Below are 26,282 nucleotides of genomic sequence, written 5' to 3'. Positions count from 1 at the left end.
TGCTGGGGGAACAGGGCAGCCTTTTCAAGCCCCTACAGAGAGAGATATTACGTTGTTGTTGTTAAAAAGATTGCACTCTGAAGATTGTTCTCTGAATGGTCTATTTCTTACATGTCAAGTGCAAGAAGTTCACAGCAGCACAGAGATGTACATTTGTCTTAGATTCTCAGCGAATAATTGAAGGGTCTGTCACAGGAAAAGTGTTGTCAAAGAGCTGATTCTGGATTATTATGTTCGGACATGTTTCTGCATTCTACCTTTATTCAAACGCAAATGCCCAGATCTATTCTAGCAGCCACGTTACACATTCTGGGACATTATACACATTATACACAGTCATACTGTAAATATCCATCCCTTACCTTCAGTTGGTCCTGTTTCTATGAGCTTTCTGAATAATCCTCCACACTGTCAGCGTGCTGCACAACACAGGGCTCTACTAGGCGATTGTAGGAAAAAATCACCATAATCTGAGAGAGAAATGTCAAGGTTGTCATTGTAAAGCAAGGAATAAACTCACAGGACAATGAAATTTGATCTATTTGCATAGTTTAAGACATCTCCCAAATGTAGTTTGTTTTGTTTTTAAATATGGACCACATGTGTACACACAAACACACGCGCACACACGAACATACGCACACAGTGTGTACTCACAGTTAGTACGACGAGTAGAGCCAACATCATTCCCATCATTACATACAGGTTCTCTGTCAGTCCTCCTGCACACAAGGGGCCCAAAATGGTGGCCAGACCCCCGACTGATCTCCTCACGCCCTGGCTGAACCCTACACGCATTTGCATGCACGCACACACACACACACACACATACACACACACACACACACACACACACACACACACACAGATAGACACACAATGTGTACTCACAGTGAGCAGCACGATGAGAGCCAACATCATTCCCAGCACTACATACACGTTCTCTGTCAGTCCAGCAGCCCAGAGGGGGCCCAAAATGGTGCCCAGACCCCCTACTGACCACCTCACTCCCTGGCAGAACCCTACACACACACACACACGGCCATGGACACACACCAGTACATTCATACACATAAACACACACAAACTGAGTTCCACTGTAAAAGTATGCCTTTAGCATGTAGGGATTAGTATCTAGTGTACCATATAATATAGAATATAGGTTATATGTTATTTATTATTAAACTGATAATAAGAGCATAATTATTTGGGGCGACATTGGGTCAGGAGGTAATAGCAGTCGGTTGCCGGTTCGATCCCGCCCTGGGTGTGTCGAAGTATCCCTGGGCAAGACACCTAACCCCCAAATGTTCCTCACGAGCTGGTTGGTGCCTTGCATGGCAGCCAATCTCCGTTGGTGTGTTAGTGTGTGTGTGAGTGGGTGAATGAGAAGCATCAATTGTACAGCGCATTGGATAAAGGCACTATATAAATGTAGATATTTACCGTTTATTATGGTATGAGTATCATGTGATGTGGGGAAAAGAGTAATGTGTATGTATGTCCATGCAACATGGGTCCCATTCAGACACAGTTGTTTTTTATTAATTAATCTACAGCGCAGTTCATAGGTATTTGGAATGTGGTACAATTTTCTTAAGGCTCCATACATTCCGTACAGATTCCGGCACATTTTTTAGTGCAGTGATTGAATACACCTGACTAATCTGAAACAGCTGAGAAGTCCAATTACTTTTGACTGTGTAAAAAAGAGGATCTAATTCCTACACTGATCACCTAATGTGCATCAAATACCCTCAAATTTACACCGATGGGCCAAAACTTTATGACCACCTGCCTCCTATGCTGTTGGTCCTCTGTGTGCCACCAAAACAGCTCTGACCTGCCGAGGCATGGACTCTACAAGACCTCTGAAGGTGCCCTGCGGTATCTGGAGCCAAGACGTTAGCAGCAGATCCTCTAAGTGTAAGTTGCGAGGTGGATTCGCCCTGGATCGGATCTGCTGTTCCAGCACATCCCAGATGCTTGATCAGATTAAGATCTGGGGAATGTGGAGGCCAGGGCAACACCTTGAACCATTCCCGAACAATGGGACTCATTAATCAAACGTGAGCCAAAGTAAATTGATTATAAATCATTCACCAATAATTTACACCAATAATGTGAGATTTAATTTCGGATGTCAGTTTTTTAGTAGGATCTGAATGGACTTCACAAGTGTTCTCAGGTGTTCGTATCGTGTGTGGAAATGAAAGCATGTGGCTCTAAAGTTTGTTTTTGCTTCATTCCATTATTTAATATTTGATATTGATTTAAAGGGGCAAAACTATTTTAATAACCCAATTGAATATTATAATTCTTCCATTCATTCACTTTGGCGCTGGCAAATTTTGGCACACAAGCACACACCCACAGGCCTGATGCACCAGCTCCACCTAACGTTAGCAACAGCCGGCTGATTCCAGTCACTGAATGTTAGCTAGTTCATACCCTTACTGATGTTTTGTGACGTTTTGGCTATAAATGAGTCGTAGGACCTTGTACATTATCATTCATAAAGATCAAGCGCATAATGCATTTAAAATTGTACTTACTTTTGAACATTTGTATTACTGAATTATATGGGGAATTTAAAATATTACAAAGAGACACTGAATTTGTCAGTGTGGGCCAAGCTTGTGATTGGCCTGGTGCTGGTGTCACCTCTTGTACTGCTGTGGTGTGAGGTCTTGAGTGTTATGACATATTACGTGTAATCTATCCTGCTGTCATACATTTATTTGAGGACAATTAGTCTCATTATGAAATTGTTGTGGAAGAATGTATTTGAAATGTTACATGGGACCAACCATAGATTTGTATTCTACCTACGCCTGCCTTGAAACACATTTTACCATATAGCTCACTTAAAATGATTTGCATCGAGTACACTTTGAAAGTAACATTAAAATTGTTTAATTTAGCTCTTTATTTCATACCAGCAAAAGTACAATTGCACTTATATTAATTTCTTAATTAAGTTAATCTCATATCTGGTCTGAATTCTTCTTTTATCAACACAAACCAGCAAACATTCAAGTCCTTTACCTTTGACCAACAGCATGTGTTTTAGCTTGTTAAAGCAAACCTCTGGCAAATCAGATAATTCTTATTTAATTTACTTATCAGAATATGAATAAATAAATTCAAGTGATACAATTATTTTTTGAGCTTTAGTTTTATTTTATTCACTGCGAAAGTAGGGGCTTATCCAGGAATTTCCTGGGCACCAACATATTTGCAAGTTTGCGATCTACAATATGTACAATATAGTCCATCACTAGTGAAGTGTTGGCTGCACAGGTGAGCATCTTTTGGTAGCGACGTTCGTCCGACAGCTTTAACTCCATCGTCTTTAAGTTTGTGGTCTCTCGGAATACTGTGAAAGCTAAGATTTAGATCTATATTGTTATTGGCCTGCTTGAGGCAGCCACAAGCTGCACAATGAGGCATTTTAAAGGAACAATAGGTCATTTCGGACTTCTAAAGGTCAAGAGAGGTAGTGCAACAACAAACACTCACAAACCATAGCACTGTTTATCCCACCCCTTCTCTGTGAACGCGCTGAAGTTGAAACGTCATTGGCTGTGGCAATTAGAACCAATTTTCAACCAATGAGCTTGAATTATTGTACAGCTGTACGATGTGCCGGCCCATCAACTGCATATTTAGAAAATTTAAGGACTATAAACATGAGTCATGTCAGGGTGTCTTTTTCAATGATAGGAAGGAATTTACAATGGTCTTGTCAAAATGTTTTAATGCAAAAATCTTACCAATTGTACCTTTAAATATTTAAACTTTTAAACATAAGTCAGCTCTTGTTTGATTTCTAGTTATGTCTGCACTGAAATGTAAATAACAGCAACCATGTGACATCATGCTCCCTAGATGCTTTGTGAACTTGCAAATGAAAGGCTGGATAAGCCCCTACTTTCACAGTAAATAAAATAAAAACTAAACCTAAATGTGTTGCTGAATGTATTATTCATAGTCTGGCAAGTAAATTAAGTAAAAAGTATTTGAATGCCAGTGGTTTCCTTTAAGAGAAATTGAATCATTTCCAAGATACTGCACGGATACTGTATTAGGGAGCCAAATAGTTACCACACCATAGCTCACTTGCAAATGGGCCAAGAACTCTTCATTGTCATATGAACACATTCTGTGTGATACTAGTGCGTTTACATCTCTTTTTCGGTTTCAAATAAAACTCCAACTCATTTGAATCAAACTCATGTGAATCAAAATATCTGCGAGAAAGACCTCTTAGACTGCATCTGTATATTGGCAGCATGCTGTAATATTATCCTCCCCCCAAAGGGGGCAGTGCTTCTCACCTTGTGTCTTCACCGCAGTCACTTTAGAAAACAGGGACACCTGGGACACAGCAACGAATGGCAGCCCTAGAAGCTGCAGGAATACCCCAATGATGAACTCTGTTAACTGCCATGTGAAACTGCCTAGAAGTGAGAGGGTTGGGAAAGAAGGTAAAGGCAGGAAGAGGAAAAGGGAATATTATGGAAAAGACTGGCAAAGGACAACCACTATGGTGGTACCACACTGACTATTTTATATTAGCCATCCATGCATCCATAGTACTTTGATGGGCCCGTTCAAAGCTGTCCCTCTTTCCCTATCAATGTGGCATTAGAATATAATGGATTATGTGTTCCTGGAGGGTATTTTGACTTTGAGGCTGTTAAGGCTCCATCCACAGCAATAACTATAATGATAATGATAATGAGAGCATCCACACTGATGAACAATAATGTTCTGTAAATATTCTCTCAACTACAGTATATAATCTGCTATTTTGAACATGGGACCTGTAAATTCAGATTTTGATTGGCTGTCTGTGTTTCCATTGTTACTTCCATCACTGTCGTTGTCATTATATTTGTGGTGTGGACTCTGTCATTCACTTGAGTTAGAATTATATTAAAAACAACATATTTATATTTACAGTCATCATTCTAGTTATACTGTAGTTCTTGGTGTGGATGGGTTTAAATGCATTTGAGATACATGTATTCTGACCTGAGTTAAGCTCCTGTGTAGCTTGTTAAATGGGAGGTGTGGAGTGTGACATATTCAACACAAGAAAACCATTATGATGTACAACAGCAATAATGCTCTGGTATCTTTATTTACAAACTATCAGCAGATATTAGAAAATTCCTATGAAATTCCTATGAAAATTTGTGTAAGTGTATTTGTGTTGTGTATTGATTCTGCTATGATATATGTATCTGTAAATGTTGTATGCAAGTGTATGTAGGCTATACTGAATATGCACCTTTATAAATGTGTGTATATACATGCACATTAGACGATGTTGGCTGCAGACCGGGGGCAAATACGTAATTGTCTCTTGGTTGGCTCAGTTTGCACCAGGCAAGATCAATCGAGCACAGTACAGTATCTGAATCCAAAACAATGACTTATTTGACCCAGGTCAGGTCTGAACTCACAGAAGTCACAGAACTCACCCCGAGGTTTGGCGAGGAAGATGAGGCACCAGGCACAGGAGATGTTACAGATGACTAAGCCCACAACCAGGACCACGCGGTCAGCTACCCGCTGGCTCAGCCAGCGCACAAAAAAGAAGCCGGCAATTACCTCCACCCCAGCCAGGCAGTACATCACGCTGTTCTCCAGCTCCCGGAAGTTAAAGTACTTCTGGGTCAGAGGTGTTACCATCGTCTGGGTCACAGAGAGAAGAAACGGCACTGATTACCTTGCAAAGCACCATCAAACCCCTATGCAATTAAAGTGTGCTTTTGCAACAGCTTGGCTGAATACTCAATTCTGATTGGGGGGAAGTGTGCATTATGTATATATATATATATATATATATGCCTGGCTATGAAGTAGTGCAGGCAAAATTCCATCAAGGAATTGATCCGATAGATAGTAGGCCATTGGATTAATTCAGAAATGTTTGTTGAATTCCTATTTTACCGTTATCCAACAATAACAGCAGTATTGTGGAATAACCCTTTGAGGTGTATGAAATCAGATCAATCTAGAATCTACTCTATGGACCTCCATGGTATTCTGACCAGTTTCGAAACACATTATAAATACAAGTGTTGCAGTGGATTTATATCATTTGTAACTGCAACGGCATCAGAAGAATGCAAAGCTAGAGCAGCTGTATTCACTGACTGCATGATCAGACATTGCATTCAGTTCAGTTCACTGCATTCACGCAGATTAATCTCATTTTCGTTTGCACCAAAGCACACCCAATATTTTAAAAAATGGTTCCTAAATTACATGTTATCGGTTTTATTTGTTTAACTTTTCATATGTGGCCCATAGAACAGCGTTTCCCAACCGGTGTGTCATCAGGCAAGCTCAAAAAAGTTGATATGAATAAAAAAAATAAAACATGATGAACAATGTCCAGTGTTTGCCATTAATCAAATCAATTATGGCAGTCCGTTCAGAATGAAGCAAAAATATTTCCTCTCATAATAAACATAAAAGATCGCTATTGCACCAGCCCTTGTTTCTAGTTTTTGCATGTGGTTTTAACATACAAATTCCAAGAAAAATGAAATTGTTTGGAAATGACTATCCTTAATTATTTGTTTGCATTATCCAATTTTAAAATGTCAAACGAGCACCAGCCAATTAACCATTACATTACATTTTTTGGCATTTGGCAGACGCTGTTATCCAGAGCGACATACAGTTGATTAGACTAAGCAGGAGACAATCCTCCCCTGGAGCAATACAGGGTTAAGGGCCTCGCTCAAGGGCCCGACAGCTGTGCAGATCTTATTGTGGCTACACCAGGATTAGAACCACCAACCTTGCGTGTCCCAGTCATTTACCTTAACCACTACGCTACAGGCCACCATGTAATTCAAGCATGCTGTAAAATCTGTAAAAATATAAGGACTTCTGATCTGTAGTTACTTTTATTACTTTTATTCTATAATCTGGGGCAACGGGTCTTTTTTAAAATTGGTTCCAGGCAGTTCTTACTTCTAGCGCTGTCTGATTGAAGAGAGTGATGAACTGGGCAGTGAGTAGAATCACCACCTCCTCCCTCAGGAACTCTACAGACAGACAAGACATGCACGCAGACAGACAGAGAGTGGGAGTGCGAGAGAAGAGATTTTCTCATGAAACTTGAATTATTGTAGGGGAAACCGGGGGAAGGTCCTGATGAATCACGTACATTGAATGTCTTTAACTTTCTTTACTTCCAAGAAAAGCGTTTTTGAATCATGTACCAACCAATGTAAAAGGGACTGGGGAACAACCGGTTTTTCACATTTAGGTTTTCGCTTAATTAAAAAATATATACACATATTAGAGCAAATATGTTTAATCCAGAAATAAGATACATGTTTTTGATATGACTATAGACTATCGTTAGAGTTCTAGGACATTTCTGATGATTATAGTCAAAAGTAGTGAGAGTGAAACTGTTCCAGAATGCCCACACTACGGGGCAAGTTGAAACAGCTCTGGAGCACATTGAAACGTCCGAAATGTTGGAAACCAGACTGGAAAAATGCTCTAATAAGTCAAATGTTGGTGAATTTTAATTTTTCTGATAATTGTCCTGTCTATGCTAACTGCAAATGACTGAAATTAATATGTAATGAATGTCTTGGAAGAAATTGATAAGAGGGAGTGCTAAATTGGACTAAATAAGTGCATGTTACACATGGAATATACAATGTTACTTTAAAAGTCATTGTGGCTAATGCATTTATAATAGGTGGGGTCATGCCCCAGCTATAATAGTTGTATTCCTGCATGGCTCACATTTTCTGCTTGCTTGACATGTGTCAAAACTATACTGCCTTATAACCCACAAGACAGTGATTTAAATTATGTATACTTGGAGTCTTTGGCATCAGTTAATCAAAAGAAAACCTTGGAGAAAAAACATTCCTTGCATGGTGCAAAAACACCAGCTGTTAATAACTCTTGATAAAGTTTGCAAATCATCCTGCCACTCACACATGAGAAGCATGTTGCTATAATATATAAGTGAAAACAAACCCATTATTCTTGTGCAAATACAACAACACAAAATCCCCATGTTTCAACACACTCCTTGCTAGTTTATGCCCTGGTCTCCCCTACATTTCTGACATTTTCATAAATCTCTAAATGTACATGAAGCAGACAGACATGCTCACCATTGCGAACACTAAAGTTCTGAAAGGGGTCTTTATCCTCTATGCTGGGAGACGGAGAAGCAGGAATGGTGTTCCCATTGGGCAAGGTGAAGGCCCCTAATTGTTCAGGGGTGACAGCACCGTAAGTCTCCAGGGGCTCCTCAGGGCCCATCAATGGCTTATCCTCCTCTACTCCCACTACTACCTCCTCCTCCTCTACCTCCTCCACCTCCTCCTCCTTCTTCTTGTTGTCACCCTCAGGAGGGAGGTCCCAGTACATGAGTAGCACCACTAGTTGTAGCAGGGCCCACATTATGCACATGAAGAGCTGGGGAGAACAGAGACATGGTCAAAAGCACCGCAGCAAGTGAAGCAGAGTGAAAATAAAACCCACAGAACAGGTCTGGTTGGACGTACCAAAAACTTTACTTCCTATGGCAGTTGTTTACAAGCACTTGCTGCTTTGTATGTACATGTGGAATAGTTAAATGCACATGTAGAGAACTGCCTAATGTGCACTTAAAGGCTACTACTGAGCTGCACCCTAACCAAGCTAAACACAATGGGTCTCATTCATGAAACGTTAGTAAACCTATGTTCCGATTTGCACATAAATGTCCACGCTACTAAAAACCTACTCCGGATTCATGAACGCCGCGGGAAACTCAGATCTCATCGTAAACTCGTGTGTATGATCATGAATGCCAATCCATCGTAAAGTGAAAGCGCGCTCCCGGTAATCAGCAATTAGCATAAATCCCCGCCCATGAATAGACAATGATTACCATATAAGGAGGTGTAGACTCACCCAGTCGACCTGTCAGTCATCATGGCGCAAACAAAGAAAGAGAAAGAAAAAAAACTTTTCCGAAGCGGAGATCGAAATCATTTTGGGTGAAGTGGAGACAAGAAAAAATCGTTTCTTTTCTTCTATCAGTAGTGGTGTTGTGACAGGGACAGGAAGGAGGTGACAGATGCTGTTAATGTTGCCTCTGTAGACAATAGAACCATATCCGAGGTGAAACGTAAATGGTTTGACATGAAACTGGAGGCAAATAAATGTATAAGCGCACACAAAAAACATGCATCAGCCACAGGAGGAGGAGGCTCACAGGCACAAATACCACCTGCTGACGAGCGCATCACTGGCATTATTGGGGAGACCTCTCTGTCAGGAATTATACCTGACGGAGACACCGACATGCCTCCACTGGAGACAACATCAAACCCAGATGGTAAGGTGATAATTGTTGTATCATAATACATTCTGAAAACCATCACTGATAGCTTAGTGGTTAGTATAGTTTTAACCTAGGTCGTACAGTCCCACCAAACAAACAGAACATTTGTGGGGGTTTCTCTTCGGATTGAATGAAGTGGAAACGGGAAACCAGTAATGTTATATTGTGCATAATGGTGCGTAATGGATATCAGTGTCGGAATGTAGAGCTATTTAACATTAATTTCAAGAAAGGATATGGATAACATATAGCCCACTGCAGTTTTGTATGCATCGTCTTCAAATTATTTGAATCTTAATAGCCTAAAGCTCTGTTTTATACTGTACAGCTCCAAATAAGTCAGTCTGCAGCCAACGTAAATCAAACATTTTTCAAATAAGATTTATTAAAGGTTTCTTTCAAATGAAAAAAGAGCCACACATAAAACGAAAAAAAAACCAAACGTTGTTTCATATTTCTAGCTGGCGAGTGCAATTGTATAGGCAGGCTATATTCTTACCAATGAGCCAGCCATTCCTCACAGCTCCATCCTCCAAACGCGTGTCAACTGCGCTATTACGCAGGATAAATGCATCATGCGTCCCACCAGGCCACCGTGCCACAACGTTTAACAGCACACACTTTGCATCACAGATCAGTTGCACATTAACGGAATGAAAGTTTTTCCGGTTTATGTAAGCAAATGCATCACCAGATGGAGCCTTGATGCGTACGTGTGTGCAGTCTATGGCACCGATGACACCTGGCATGTTTGCAATTGCACTGAATCCCTGCATCACTTCTACCTGCCGTTGTGCGTCATAGGGAAATTTGATGTACTCTGGCACTAGTTTTAAAATACCATTGAGCACAGCAGGGAGGATGTGGCTCATAGTTGGTTGCGAAATGCCGGACCTGTCACCTATCTCACGCTGGAAGTTCCCTGTGGCTAGAAAACCAAGCACAGATACAAGCACAGATTTCTACATGTTGAATGATAATAAAAATATATATTTTTATTTTTTATTATCATTCAACATGTAGAAAGATTGTGTAATCTATTGAGTCGATTTACATAGATAATTCACAATCATGAACCTAATCTGGATCTTAAACCTGCTAATTGCCAACTAATTTAACTAAATGTGTTATATTTTTAATTGTTTGTCATGTTCATATCACGTGTTTCAAAGGCATCTGTGTATTGTTTACATAACAGAGCGCAATATGAAGTAAAATGTAAATTTCCATTTCTATTAGTGACAAGCATTATTTATGTGCATTCTTCAATTTGCACAAGCACTACGCGTGGTCAACAGCAGGTGTAGATTTTGTTAGTAGCTACGAAAAGATCGGAGCTACTAAAATATTGATGAATGCCAAAACCCCGTAAATTTCCCTCTACTCACATTTTACACACAAATTCGTTCTGCTCCCGTTTCATGAATGAGACCCAATGAATTCCTATCATTGTGGAAAAAAAGTGAAAATGACTGAAAAACCATCAACAGGAGAGCAGGACACCAAGGAATCTCACCCCAGGAGATGTGTATTTGTCAACTACAAATGGTCCCAGGTGGAAATCACACAGTCTAAGGAAGATGTTGAATGCTGGACCTGTGTGAGCGAGAAGCAGCAAAACACAGAGATAGTAGGAGGACAGAAATAAGGATTGTCAAATGTACACTTCACACACACTCCAACCCCAATGCATGATGTGAAACTGACCAATCAGGAGTCCGGCCTGCCGGCACGCCATCACAGCTGCGAAGACATTGGCGCGGTCTTCTGGGGCCGTGCTCTGGGTGAGGAACCCAAAAATGGAAGAGGCAGCACCCGCCCCAACACCTTTATTGTGAACAGACATCCCAATGTTTAGTGAAGTTCATCCACAAACGTGTGGCAGCAGTGTGGTGCAGTGTTTACACAACGATACTAAAAACAATGGGCAATGCAGGAACCATTCACACGAACCAATTTGTTCTTAAATCGCTTGTACGAGTGATTTAAGAGAACTTGGCACATTCACCGATTTTCTCTTGGTTAGGAGCAATTTACAAGTGGACCGGACCAGTGTATTCATTTTCTATGGAGAGGCTTTCAGTACATGTCAGCGCAGTTCACCTGACACACAGAAAAACTAGTGAACCGCAGTCTACCCAATCAGGTGCCGACTATGTGGTTGATGCCCCTTGTTCTTGTTAATCCCATTGGCCATCTATCGAATGGAACCCGCCTACAGTGCCATATATACTGTATTATAACGGACATCTTCATTTAGGACAGTTGTCCTATTGTCGGGGAAACCAACGTGGCACCCACAAGCCCTTCGTATGAAAAAAGTAATAGAAATGTATGATAAGAATAAGAATGTTCTTGCATGACGCCCATTGAGTGTGGAGCTTCAAATCACAGATTTTTATATCGTGAAATTTCTCATTTTGGTGCAATATGCATATTTACAGTAATGAGGCTGTGTGCAATTAATCAACACGCATAGGCGTTATTGAAAGTGTGGGATTAAAGGATACACAAGATTATCACCAGCAACCAGACGACTGGACAGCAGAAGCCACTTGGAGTAGCCCATGAAATACATGAAGTTGCCTGGGTAGAAAGAGAGACATTGGGATAAAGAGCAGTCCCTGTGGCACCAGCAAGTGTGTTATGTGTTTGTACATTCACATTCATGTACACTTTAGGCCCCATTCATGCATGTGTTAGAATGGCACAGTGGTGCAAATCTGTTATGACCAGAAGGTTTTTCAAATGGGCCATTACTACTGTAGTCTTCAGAAGGATCATGTTGATTCAATCAAATTACTGTTTTATATTTGAACTTTTAAACTATTTCATTAGTAATAAATAAGAAGGTGTGTTAAGCAGGTGATCATATTCATCAACCGAATGAAAGTAAAGTACCTTATTGTGGTCATTTCTTACAATAACAAGACACATTATTCAGTCCAATACAATGTCTTCACAAAATGAACACAAAATGTGTACTCTCACATATTTTAAACTGGATTGCAAATGAGATACAAAGGGTGAAAAGTGAAATAACAGATTAGAACGTTTCCAGCACTTTAAATAGCTACTATTTGCGTGTTTTTGTCAATTTCTACTGACTGCAGGTCTCCTCCTTCCACTCACCAATTATCTCAAAGATGTTTGAAAAGAGGATGATGCTCTTTGTGGTGTGAGTCCGGTCGGACCAGTGCCCAAACAGAGGTCCAGAGAGCAGGCCGCTCAGGCTGAATGCTGATAGGCCAAGGCCAAGGAAGAACGGGGCCGCATTCAGTATCTGAAGGTAGCCCCATATCGTGGGCAAGATCACAGCTGAAGGAGAGAGACAGACATCATCTTAATGCGGGTATAAGGACCATTCATATATTTAAAGTTAAAGTTTTCAAATATGCGCTCAACCCAGGCCTGATGAGAATGACACAAAGTCACATTAAGTCACAAACTGGGAACTGTGATCAAATGAAGCTCATTCTGGTGAATAAGTGGAGCCACATCCAGAATCTCCCTGCATCAATACACACACTTAATCTTCAGAAACATTGCTTTAGCTGATGTTTTAATAATGATAACTGCATGTTTTATCAATGATAAAACATTTTCTATAGGTTAATGCATAAGTGAACAAATTAAGCTCAGCTATATCTGCCCAGGGACTACAGCTGAAAAGCAGTCTATTAACTAAATCTGGCATGTAGTGGCATGCACTACAGCACTGTGCAAAAGTCTTAGGCACCTGTATAACATTCTGTACAGATAAGATTCTTTCAAAAATAATTCAATGAAAGGTCCTAAATAAACGTACTATACAGTTGACATTATATTTTATTAATTTGGCAGAATAGTTAAAATAGTCAATATTTTTTGTGACCACCCTGAGAGGGGTGCGTGGGGGTTGGACCCAAAATGCACGACTCAGAAACAATAGTTAAATAAAGTCCCGTTAGGGCTTTATTCGGGACGAGTCCCAGGAGCGTAGTCAACACAAGCAAAGTCCATACACGAAGATCCAGCCAAACAAATATAAAACAAACAAAAAGCACGGTGCAGAGGGAAGAGGCAATCTCGTAGTCGGTAGACGTGCAGGGAGGTCCGGTAGCAGGAGAGCAGTCAGCGGGGCAGATGAACAGGCGGACGGCAGGCAGAGGCGTAGTCGTGGGCGAAGCGGGAGTCGAAACCATGAAACAATCAGCGGGGCAAAAGTACAAAAACGGTAGGCGAGGACGTAGTCAAAAAACAAACAGTGGTCAACAAAACAGAAATCAATGGACGATGGTCGATAACAGGCTTGGATCGTAACGTGTAAACAAACAGTAGTAATGCTCAAGCGTTGCGTAGTTAGACTAGAGGCAGACAATTTCGCAGTGAACAGTAGCGCGACTGGGCTATAAATGCGGGTGTAGACAGGTGCAGACAATTAGTTAGAGCGTAGCAAGGAAATGGAAAACAGGTGCGATGGATGACAAGTTTAACAAGGAGATTAGTAATCGTTAGTAATAAACCTATCCTGCCCTAGCATTAGTAAATTAGTAAATGACATGCACAAGAAACGTAAGGTAACATGAACACATGATTAGTTTGTTAGTCTCTACCCAATCCTGATCTAGCGTTAGTAGTTTTAGTAAATAGACAAATGGAAACACTTAGGGAGTGAATGACAGAAAGAGAGAGAGAGAGAGAGAGAGAGAGAGAGAAAAGGCGGAACGCAAGGTTTGCGGAAAAACATGTAAAAGTGTATGCATAACAACGACCAGTTAACGTAACAATAAACATGCATCAAAACATAACACAAAGCGAAACTAAGACGATAATCACTCAACATAACCAGGTAATATAATCGTACGAAAACATAACTAGACATGACAAGAAAATAAATCGTAACGAGACATAACTAAACATGACAACAAAATAAATCGTAACGAAACATAACTAAACAACATGACAAACCTAGACAACATAATACATGATAAGACACTACGTGACTAAGACAACATAAATAAACATAAATAAACATAAAACATGGCGAGACAGACCTGAAACGTGACAGGACCCCCCCCTTAACGACCGACTCCTGGCGGTCCTTGGAATTTATCAGGGTGGTCACAATGGAAGTCTTTGATGAGCGATTTGTCCAGAATGAGACTGGGAGCGACCCAGGAACGCTCCTCAGGGCCATAGCCCTCCCAGTCTACCAAGTATTGCACCCCACGGCCCCTCTTACGAATGTTCAAGAGTTTTTTAACTGTGAATGCAGGGTGGTTGTCAATAATGCGGGGGGAAGGTGGTGGGGGATCCGGGGGACATATGGGGTGAGAGGATACAGGCTTAATACAAGACACATGGAATGTGGGGTGAATTTTAAGGGAAGCAGGGAGTGACAATCTTACAGAGGAAGGATTAATGATTCTGTGGATCTTAAAGGGACCAATAAAACGGGGTTGCAGTTTGTGAGAAGTGGCTTGGAGGGGAATGTCCTTAGTGGACAGCCAGACGGAGTCACCTGGTTTGTAGGCTGGAGCTGGAGTGCGGTGGCGATCAGCAAAACGCCGATTACGGTCTGCCGTGCTTAACAGCGCGGCCTTAGCATCCCTCCAAACCTTGGCGCATCGTTTCATGTGGATGGCGAGGGAGGGAACAGCGATCTCGGCCTCCTGGTCAGGGAACAGTGGAGGTTGGTAGCCCAGGGAGACCTCAAATGGGGATTTCCCGGTGGCGGCGCAGGGTAAGGTGTTGTGTGCGTACTCCACCCAGGTAAGCATCTTGCCCCAGCCGGCTGGGTTCTTGGCCGATACGCAGCGTAGAGCGGCCCCCAGGTCCTGATTGGCCCTCTCAGTTTGGCCATTGGATTGAGGGTGGTAGCCCGAAGAGAGCCTAGCTGTGGCCCCGAGGGCCACGCAGAACGCTTTCCAGACTTGGGAAATGAATTGGGGACCGCGGTCAGATACGATGTCCGAGGGAAGTCCGTGGATGCGGAACACCTCTCTCACCAGAACATCCGCGGTCTCTTGGGCGGTGGGCAATCCAGCCAGGGGGATGAAGTGTGCCGCTTTGCTGAATCGGTCCACCACCGTCAGGATGGTGGTGTTACCCTCGGAAAGGGGAAGTCCGGTCACAAAGTCCACTCCGATGTGGCTCCAGGGTCGGCTGGGCACCGGCAATGGTTGAAGCACTCCAGCAGGGGCCTGGTGAGATGCTTTGCTTCTGGCGCATGTGGTGCAAGCCTTGATGAAGCGTCTGGTGTCGGGGATCATGGCACTCCACCAGAATCTCCGCTTCAGCACCGCCAAGGTGCGGGTAAAGCCGGGATGGCAGGAAAGGAGGGATGAATGGGCCCATTGCAGCACCTGTGTCCGAGCGGCTGAGGGAACGTATAGGCGTAATCCGGGGTTGGATCTGGGATCGGGATCCTCCCGTAGAGCCCTCTGGATCACCGCCTCGATCTTCCATGTGACAGATCCGATGGTGCAGGAGGCAGGAAGGATGTTCTCGGGGACCTCACGCTCAGAACAGGTGTTGAATTGACGGGACAGGGCGTCGGGCTTAACGTTCTTCGAACATGGACGGTAGGTCAGAGAGAAGTTGAACCTCCCGAAGAACAGCGCCCATCTAGCCTGTCGAGAATTCAGCCTCTTGGCTGTCTGGAGGTATGCCAGGTTCTTGTGGTCGGTCCAAACGATGAACGGCTTCTCGGCCCCCTCCAGCCAATGTCTCCACTCCTCCAGCGCCAGTTTGACTGCCAGCAGCTCACGGTTTCCAACGTCGTAGTTCCTCTCCGCCGGGGACAGCTTCTTGGAGAAGAAGGCGCAGGGGTGTAGTCGGTTGTCAGCGGCCGCCACCTGAGAGAGCACTGCTCCCACCCCTGTGTCGAAAGCATCCGTCTCGACCACAAACTGGCGGGTGGGGTCGGGGTGTACCAGGATGGGAGCGGAAGAGAACAGTCTCTTGACCTTGGTGAAGGCCGTCTCAGCTTCGGGGCTCCACCGGAATGGCACCGCTGGGGACGTGAGCTTGGTTAGAGGAGAGACTACTTGGCTATAGGAACGGATGAACCTTCGGTAGAAATTGGCGAATCCCAAGAAGCGCTGGAGTTGCTTGCGTGAGGTGGGTGTGGGCCAGTCGGTGACCGCCAGAATCTTCTTGGGATCCGCCCTGATCTGTCCCTTCTCAAGGATAAACCCAAGGAACTCAACTGTGTCGGAGTGGAAGACGCACTTCTCTGCCTTGACAAATAATTTGTTCTCTAGAAGTCTTTGTAGAACTTGCCTGACGTGGTTTTCATGATCCTTGGCATTAGTGGAGTAGATCAAGATGTCATCCAGGTAGACGAACACATGGCGACCCAACAAGTCCCGAAGAACATCATTCACCAGGGCCTGGAACACAGCAGGAGCATTGGTGAGGCCGAATGGCATGACCAGGTATTCGAAGTGTCCGAGAGAGGTGTTGAAGGCGGTCTTCCATTCATCGCCCTCACGGATCCGGACCAGGTGGTATGCGTTGCGAAGATCCAACTTGGTGAAGATGGTGGCCTCGTGAAGTGGGTGGAACGCGGAGTCCATCAGGGGCAGAGGATACTTGTTCCTCACCGTGATGTTGTTCAGCTCCCTGTAGTCGATGCACGGGCGTAGGGAGCCATCCTTCTTCTGGACGAAGAAGAATCCAGCACCGACGGGAGAGGAAGATGGGCGAATCAGTCCGTTAGCCAGGCAGTCACGGATGTATTTCTCCATAGCCTCCCTTTCTGGTCTGGAGACGTTGTATAGGCGACTAGAGGGGAGTGATGAACCGGGAAGAAGCTCGATGGCGCAGTCATAGGGTGGATGGGGCGGCAGTGACTGAGCTCGAGTCTTGGAGAACACCGTGCCCAGGTCATGGTAAGGTGTGGGAACCCCTTCCAGGGAGGGCTTGGGAGTCTGTGGTGGAGCTAGTGCTCCCTCTGCTGGTGGCGGAGCGGAACGCAGGCAGGACAGATGACATTTAGAATCCCAGGCTTGAACTTGATTAGAACTCCATTTGATAGTGGGGTTGTGTTTCTGGAGCCAGGGTAATCCCAAGATGAGTTGATCATTGGGAGACTGGATGACGCGGAACTGGATCATCTCCCGATGGTTCCCAGAAATGATCAGTTGTAAGGGAATAGTGATGTGCGTCATGTGGCAGAAAGTCCTTCCATCCAGCGACCGCGCATTCTCAGGGTAGGGTAGAGGGAGGGTGGGGATGTTCAGTTCGGACACCAACACTTCGTCGATGAGATTGGCGTCCGCTCCAGAATCCACCAACACGTTAATCCGGGTTGTTCTGTCGGGAAGAATCAACAGCGTGGTGAGCGTGGGACGATGGTTCTCTCTGTCAGCACCCTCATGCCTGTCGACTGCTCTCACCTCTACTGGTCGCCTGGTTCTGAAGGAGCACCGAGCCTGGGTGTGACCCGGCCTCCCACAGTAGAAGCACGAACCGGTGGTTCTACGGCGGGCTCGCTCCTCGGTAGAGACCCTGGTACCGGCCCGGGACAGGTCCATGGGTTCGGATCCCTCCAACTGCTGCTCCTCTCGTCGAGGACTTGGCCCCTGCCTGGGGTACGGGTTGCCGGGAAGGATCGGTCTCTCCGACCGGCGTTGTCTGGCATGGTTGTCCAGGCGGATCGTGGTGCCCACGAGTTGGTCGAGCTGGGTGATGGGGTCCAGTCCCGCCAACTCGTCCTGGAGCGTCTCGCTCAGGCTGGCCAGGAAGAGATTCGCCAAAGCTGCATCGTTCCAACTAGTAGCCGCCGCGAGGGTGCGGAAGTCGATGGAGTGGTCTGCCGCGGTCTTCCGTCCCTGGCGCAGAGCAATCAGTCTCTGGGATGGCTCCTGGTCGCTGGATGCGTGTTGGAACACTTTTCGAATCTCGTCAGCGAAGGCTGGGTAACGAGGAGGGAAAGAATCCCCGGACCACACCGCCGTAGCCCAATCCAACGCCCTCCCCTTGAGTAGTCCCATCACATAGCCAATCCGACGGTCGTCGCTGTTGTAGGTCTGGGGCTGTTGTTTGAATACAAACTCGCATTGGAGTAGGAACGCCTTGCACCTCTCGAGTTCTCCACCGAACCTCTCTGGAGGGGGTTGTTGGGGCTCCCGGAATTGCCAGGCTCCCGAGGGGTTGACCGCCGGGGAAGTGGGTGGGTGGGTGAGTTCCTCCCGTGGTTGTGGCAGGACCTAACATATATATATAATATTAATAATAAAGGGTGCCTAAGACTTCTGCACAGTACTGTATGTCTGTGACTGGGAGACACAATTATTAGGTGACTTTACTACAAATGTGAAGTTGTCACCAATTGCTCTTACCAATTACAGGCAATTATTTGGTTTGAAACAACCTGATTGTGGAGCCAACATGTGTGTGTGCTAGCTAAATTATCCGATAATTTCTGATTTATGGTTGGAGGGATTTTTGACCATTCCTCCATACAGCACTTTTCAGAATCTTTTATATCCTTGGATTTGCACTTATGGACCCCCCTCTTCAGTTCAGACCACAGGGTTCTGATGTAATTTAAGTCTGGAGACTGAGATCGCCATTGCAGGACATCAATGTTGTTTTCACTAAACCATTTCTGTATGGTTTTGATGAATGTGGATTTTAATTTTAAATTAACCTATGATCAAGTCTCAGCTTCCGAGCAGAGACAACCAGATTTTCAGCCAAAATTTCCAGGTATGTGAATTCATTATTCCTTTGATCTTAAATAGAGTCAAATATCGATGACCCACCCCAATATTTGACAGTAAGTATGAAGAGCTTCTCCTTATAGGTATTCCTCTTTTGCCGCCAAACATGTCAATTGTGTGTATGGGCAAACAAGGTAATTCAGAAGAGACTATTGATATATTTGATATATTATTGATATTGATATATTTTAAAATCTGTTTAGGTCTGCTCTAGTAAACATGTGATTGTGCACATGCTCAGATTTTATTAAAGGGTGTTTTTATACGTTTCACTATGTAGAAATTACAGCTGTGTTTATGCTTAGTCGTCCCATTTCATGGCACCATGTTTGGGACACATGGCTTCACAGGTGTTTGTAATTGCCTCCTTAATGCAGGTATGTGATAGCTCTCAGCACCTAGTGTTTCCTCTTGTCTTTCGATCACCTTTGAAAACTATTATTCCTGTTTATCAACATGAGGACAAAGGTTCTCCCAATCAAAGTCAAAGAAGCCATTATGAGGCTGAGAAATAAGAATAAAACGGTTAGAGACACTGGGCTAACCATAGGTCTACCAAAATCAACTGTTTTGAACATAATTATGAAGAAAAAGAGCATTGCTGAGCTTACTGATCGCAAAAGGACTGGCAGGCCACAGCTGATGTACAGAAGAATTATCTCCATAGTAAAGAAAAATGCCCAAACACCTGTCTGACAGATCAGAAACACTCTTCAGGACACTCTTTGACTCTTGTCAATGACCACTGTCCACAGAAGACTTCATGAACAGAAATACAGAGGCTAAACTGCAAGATGCAAACCACTGGTTTGCTGCAAAAACATGATGACCAGGTTACAGTTTGCCAAGAAGTACTTAAAACAGCAACCACAGTTCTGGTGGACAGATGAGATGAAGATTAATTTATATCAGAATTCTGGACTAGCCCCAGAAACAAGCATGAGCTAAAGATGGCTGCAATACAGGCCTGGCAGAGCATCACCAGAGAAGACACCCAGCAATGGGTGATGTCCATGAATCACAGACTTCAAGCAGTCATTGCATGCAATGGATATGCAACAAAATACTAAACATATAACAAAAAAATCAAATCCTATACTGCACACTGTACTGGGTGCTTTGCTTTATTTGTAGTTTATAGCTATGGCAGTAAGTGCTGCTATATTTTCGGATTGCCTGGGAGGTCATTTCAAACTCTGAACATCCCGAGACAGAAATCCCAACAGGCAACATTGCTGCAGGAAGCACAATCCCCTGAGCTGGGAGTGTTTGATGAAATGAGCAGACATCAGTATTGTCTTCACAACTGATCTTGAGCTGACATTTGGGCAGCTCAGAATAGCTCTTAAACAGAAAAGTCCCTCCAGCTACAACACCATCAACTGCAAGAGGAGACTGTAACATACCCTGTATCAACAAAGCTCAAAATTGCAAAACAGAATTTTCTGTGAGAAACATCACATTTCTGGAATATGTTCCCTTGAAATATGAAACAGTACAACCTATCAGTCTTTCAAAGGCAAATTTAACATACTGTCTGGTTCAGTCAGCCATGTAACCCTTCAATCCAGAAGACGATGTTCTGTATTTATCTATTTTTGTTACTACTTGTTGCTGTATAATTAAAATATTGTGCTGCAGTTCTATGTGACTATATTGAAACCATTTATACTTGTTCAGGGACTAAAGCTGAGAATCTAGCTAAATCTCTTAGATATGCACATCTGCATGTAGGTCAATGAGCTAGTCCTGTAAAATGACATAATATGACAAAATAAATTAAATAATTATCTTGTTCCAGGTATGTAAGTGTTATATGCTTCTCAAGGTCTGGTTGTGCATGCGGGTGACCCAGCATCACTGCATGTCATTTGCCATACAAACCAATCGGTCTGATATCATAACTATTATCTACACAGTATGTGTTATTGATAGACTGGTCTCAACCCAGATGTTCTCTAACTAAAGCATCTGGAAAGAAAGTTACATGTTTGTGAGCTTCTGCAATCTGAGGTTTTATCCAACAACTCATCTACTCAACAACTGCACCTACACAAGGTCATAATTCTGCAAAATAAGCACAGTAACTAACCATTTGATTTCCGACCAAAGGACATTCCAAAGAAGTTAATTCACATCAGAGGAGTGACCTTGGGGTCCCTGGTGACCTAGCTAACTCACTAAGCGCAACTTCTGCTTCTGAGTAAAACCTGGAAATATGGAATACAGATTATACAAATAGCTTTGCCGGTTTTACTCAGCACATAAATCCGGCTTACTCAGTTAGCCAGCTTTGTGAAATACCCCCATGATTAGGTTCAGAGTACTGTAGGGTTACAAGCCTAACAAGTGAGGCTATTGCTGTAGGTCCATTACATCATCAATCTTGCCCCTCAAGACTTGTACCCTGAAAGAGTCAGTGCAGTAAAGGCTATTGCCTTCTCCATGTTTTTCGCACCATTCTATGCAAACTCACCCTGTCTGGCACCAGCAATCATTCCACGGTCAAAGTCACTTTGAATGACAAAATCACATTTCTTCCCCATTCTGACATTTGGTCTGCTGAACCTCTTGACCACGTCTGCATGCTTTTATGCATTTAGTTCCTACCACATGATTGGCTGATTCATTATTTGCATTAACAAGCTATTGCAAAAGCAATAGAACCATGAAACAAAGTGTTTTTTGGCTCTGTGCTCCAACACATCAGATTTTAAATAAAACAATGAGCATGAAGTTGCCCTGCCCCATTACCATGGGACAGACCAACAATTACAAAGTCCATTTAAAAATATTATCACAGGGAATGCAAAGTTGCAAATTGGTTAAAAACCAACCACAGTTATGTCACTTAAGCCAATTTGATTTGACTTAATAAAGGCAGAAAATAAAAACAGAAAATTGGATTGAATTGACTTCACTCTTGCTTTCTATAATGTATTACTCCTGAGAGGTAAGCAGACCATATGCACCGTGAGCATTAAAATATTATATACTTTATTTTTCTAAATGTACACACAGGGAGACCACAAGCCAATCAGCTTTGTGCCCAAGCATGAGTTTACTCCAAACCATGCGGCCCTGGTTCAGATTCCTGGACATGGCACTTTCTGTAATGTGATACCCTATATCTGTAGCCCTTTTGACTTAAAGACAAGCTGAAATGGAAGTTAGCAGCCCTAGCTTCCAATGTATACATGAGTAAAATTGATCTTTCAGGGGAATTTTTGGGCGGGGAGAGTGATATCAAATGAGGAGGTGGAAGTCAAATGAGGATGTGCGTTGCTGTGTCATATTGACTGGAGGGGCCTGTAAAATTGACAGACATTTGAGCGACATTTGAGCCACAGGAAGTGGATGGAAAAAACTAGCATAAATGCCTCTGGTTTGTATTACAGCTACATTTAAGCCACAACTCAGCCTTTGCACACTATTAAGAAAAAATGGCAACAACAAGATTTGTGCATCAAGTAACTGAACTAACACATATCCGACAGCTTCTTTACACAAATACAGTCAGGTCCATAAATATTGGACGAACAAGATATGCTTTAACTGCAGACTTTCAGCTTTAATTTGAGGGTATTTACATCCAAATCAGGTGAACGGTGTAGGAATTACAACAGTTTCTATATGTGCCTCCCACTTTTTAAGGGACCAAAGGTAATGGGACAATTGGCTGCTCTGCTGTTCCATGGCCAGGTGTGTGTTATTCCCTCATGATCTCATTTACAAGGAGCAGATAAAAGGTCTAGAGTTCATTTCAAGTGTGCTATTTGCATTTGGAATCTGTTGCTGTCAACTCTGAATATGAGATCCAAAGAGCTGTCACTATCAGTGAAGCAAGCCATCATTAGGCTGAAAAATCAAAACAAACCCATCAGAGAGATAGCAAAAACATTAGGTGTGGCCAAATCAACTGTTTGGAACATTCTTAAAAAGAAAGAACGCACCGGTGAGCTCAGCAACACCAAAAGACCCGGAAGACCACGGAAAACAACTATGGTGGATGACAGAAGAATTATTTCCCTGGTGAAGAAAAACCCCTTCACAACAGTTGGCCAGATCAAGAACACTCTCCAGGAGGTAGGTGTATGTGTGTCAAAGTCAACAATCAAGAGAAGACTTCACCAGAGTGAATACAGAGGGTTCACCACAAGATGTAAACCATTGGTGAGCCTCAAAAACAGGAAGACCAGATTAGAGTTTGGCAAACAACATCTAAAAAAGCCTTTACAGTTCTGGAACAACATCCTATGGACAGATGAGACAAAGATCAACTTGTACCAGAATGATGGGAAGAGAAGAGTATGGAGAAGGAAAGGAACTGCTCATGATCCAAAACATTCCTCATCAGTGAAGCATGGTGGTGGTAGTGTCATGGCGTGGGCATGTATGGCTGCCAATGGAACTGGTTCCCTTGTATTTATTGATAAATACAAAAGCAGCAGGATGAATTCTGAAGTGTTTCGGGCAATATTATCTGCTCATATTCAGCCAAATGCTTCAGAACTCATTGGACGGCGCTTCACAGTGCAGATGGACAATGACCCGAAGCATACTGCGAAAGCAACCAAAGAGTTTTTTAATGCAAAGAAGTGGAATGTTATGCAATGGCGAAGTCAATCACCTGACCTGAATCCGATTGAACATGCATTTCACTTGCTGAAGACAAAACTGAAGGGAAAATGCCCCAAGAACAAGCAGGAACTGAAGACAGTTGCAGTAGAGGCCTGGCAGAGCATCACCAGGGATGAAACCCAGCGTCTGGTGATGTCTATGCGTTCCAGACTTCAGGCTGTAATTGACTGCAAAGGATTTGTAACCAAGTATTAAAAAGTGAAAGTTTGATTTATGATTGTTAGTTTGTCCCATTACTTTTGGTCCCTTAAAAAGTGGGAGGCACATATACAAACTGTTGTAATTCCTACACCGTTCACCTGATTTGGATGTAAATACCCTCAAATTAAAGCTGAAAGTCTGCAGTTAAAGCACATCTTGTTCGTTTCATTTCAAATCCATGCACCATCCATGGTGGTGTATAGAGCCAAAAAGATGTGTCGATGTCCCAATATTTATGGACCTGACTGTATATTCTGTCTGTAGAGTCAATGTCCTGAATCACAAAAGACAATATTATTGGCTCTACAATAGAATATTACAGTGTTAACAGAGAGATTCATTTTATGATTAGAGTGTTGTCGGTGCCTTGAATAAGTATACATAAACAGCATCCCATAAAAAGGACAGAATGAGGTATATCCCATTGAAACATGTTATTGTTGCAAATATAGCTTATTCTGAGCATTTTAACATAAAAATAATCCAGAGTTACTGTCATATCAACAATGTACAACGGGCTGTTTATGTCTTTTCATTTATCTTCAAAACAACGTGTAACAACACAATGTGTAGCACAGTTAACGTTTCAGCAAGAACTGGGCTAAATACAAAGTATCCACAGTGCAATTACGATGAAGCATCCAACAACAATGAGGATGTTGTCTGCTGTTTACACAAGTTAAATGACAAAAGAAATATTAAATTAAAAAAGTGCCTGCTACACATTTGTTAGTCTAGAAAACCCATGATTGTGCTGTGAATTATTAGAGAACTAGAACCCTTTGTACATTCCTAGTCATTTGACAGTGTGGATGGATGCCTGCTGTTTAAAGTTGGTGAATTATCAGAGAAGGGCTAGAACCATTTGTCCATTCCTATTTTGGATTCATGTTAATGTCCCCTAATTGGTCCAAGAGCATTTAATCAAACCTGTAAAAAAATCCCTTTTGGAAACTGAACACACAACAGTGTATTCAAATAAAATATGGCCTACTATCAAGGCCCTAGATATACACTCACTGAGCACTTACACTATTAATGAATTACTTTTTATCAAAAAAATTAGATTATCTATTATCTAATCAGCCAATCATGTGGCAGCAATGCAATGCATACAATCAGGCAGATATGGGTCAGGAGCTTCAGTTAATGTTCACATCAACCATTAGAAAATGTGGTCTAAGTGACTTTGACCATGGAAAGATTGTTGGTACCAGACAGGATGGTTTGAGTATCTCAGAAACTGCTGATCTCCTGGGATTGTCATGCACAACAGTCTGTTTGCACAGAATGGTGTGAAAAACAAAAAATATCCAGTGAGCAGCAGTTCTGCAGGCAGAAACATCTTGTTAGTGAGAGAGGTCAGAGGAGAATGGCCAGACTGGTCAAAGCTGACAGTAAGGAAACAGTAACGCAAATAACCACACATTGCAACCGTGCTATGCAGAATAGCATCTCTTAACACACAATGTGTTGTCAAACATCAAGTGGATAGGCTACAGTATAAAGAAACTTAATAAGTATATAAAATAAGTCTAAGAAATACCTAACAAAGTGCTCACTGAGTGTATAACGTGTATAAAATATACCACTTCGTGGTAATACAGGCGAGAGTGTTCATGACAAGTGAGGGGAGAGCGTGTCACGTGATAGGCTCAAGTTTGGAACTGATACAGCAGGAATAAGATGCGAACCACTGAACTAAATACGCTCTATGGTGTGGACCTCCCTTTACAATTATTACAGTCCAGATCTTACCTCTGATTATACAGTGTCCCATCTGCTATAAATACAATGTATATAATTGCTGCTGACAAGTTGTGCGCTGTTCATACACTGTGATCTTGCTACTCGTAAGGTATCCTTTTATTTCCATTGCCCATGCAGCTGTCAAGTCCTAGTCTCATTCAATATTAACACCCGTTTCACCAAATACGCCGTTTTTTAAGCTGTTTTCAATCTACAGTAGGCTATATGATTTGCTAAGGTTCAGCATAAACTACGCCTACGTGTATTTTACATCAGATTACAAGAACAAACAATGTTATATAACGAAACATAACACAAGATATAATATATAGCAAAATTATTATTCATCTACTTTATCTCGGTAAATTGAACATGTAGCATGTAAAGTGGTTTGCCATTTAGTCACTTCAATGATGTAGATATGAAATCCCTGCAAATAAATTGAGCCATGAAAGCTGTAGGATACTTTAAAGGAGATTAACTCTTACTCGAAAAACTAAACGATACTCACCGTATTCGATGCCACTTAAAAGAAAGATTAATCCAATTGTGAAAAATGTTAGTTTCTTTTTTCGTCGATAATCCAT

General features: G+C 42.6%; 1 protein-coding gene across 1 annotated transcript; it reads right to left on the bottom strand.

Moving 5' to 3' along the window:
- Positions 1-380: 380 nt before the first annotated feature.
- LOC133128865 (major facilitator superfamily domain-containing protein 8-like) lies at positions 381-26,282 on the bottom strand. The gene is made up of 11 exons (XM_061242670.1): positions 26,207-26,282; positions 12,524-12,709; positions 11,915-11,977; positions 11,099-11,218; positions 10,908-10,987; positions 8,172-8,478; positions 7,000-7,073; positions 5,493-5,706; positions 4,341-4,463; positions 658-788; positions 381-470 (listed from the first exon to the last, which is right to left on the bottom strand). Exons 1-11 carry the CDS (start codon positions 26,280-26,282, stop codon positions 381-383), a joined length of 1,464 nt encoding a protein of 487 aa, XP_061098654.1.

The sequence above is a fragment of the Conger conger genome, chromosome 5, assembly GCF_963514075.1.
Source record: "Conger conger chromosome 5, fConCon1.1, whole genome shotgun sequence".
In the NCBI taxonomy this organism is placed as follows: domain Eukaryota; kingdom Metazoa; phylum Chordata; class Actinopteri; order Anguilliformes; family Congridae; genus Conger; species Conger conger.
This window is presented reverse-complemented; position numbering and strand designations above follow the sequence as displayed.

Bases quoted from the DNA above. Each gene is read 5' to 3' on its own strand.
- LOC133128865 (XM_061242670.1), bottom strand. From the start codon at position 26,282: ATGGATTATCGACGAAAAAAGAAACTAACATTTTTCACAATTGGATTA. The intron at 12,710-26,206 runs GTGAGTATCGTT...TCTCTCCTTCAG, and splicing joins TTTAAGTGGCATCGAATACG to CTGTGATCTTGCCCACGATA. The intron at 5,707-6,999 runs GTAAGAACTGCC...TCTGTGACCCAG, and splicing joins TCAATCAGACAGCGCTAGAA to ACGATGGTAACACCTCTGAC.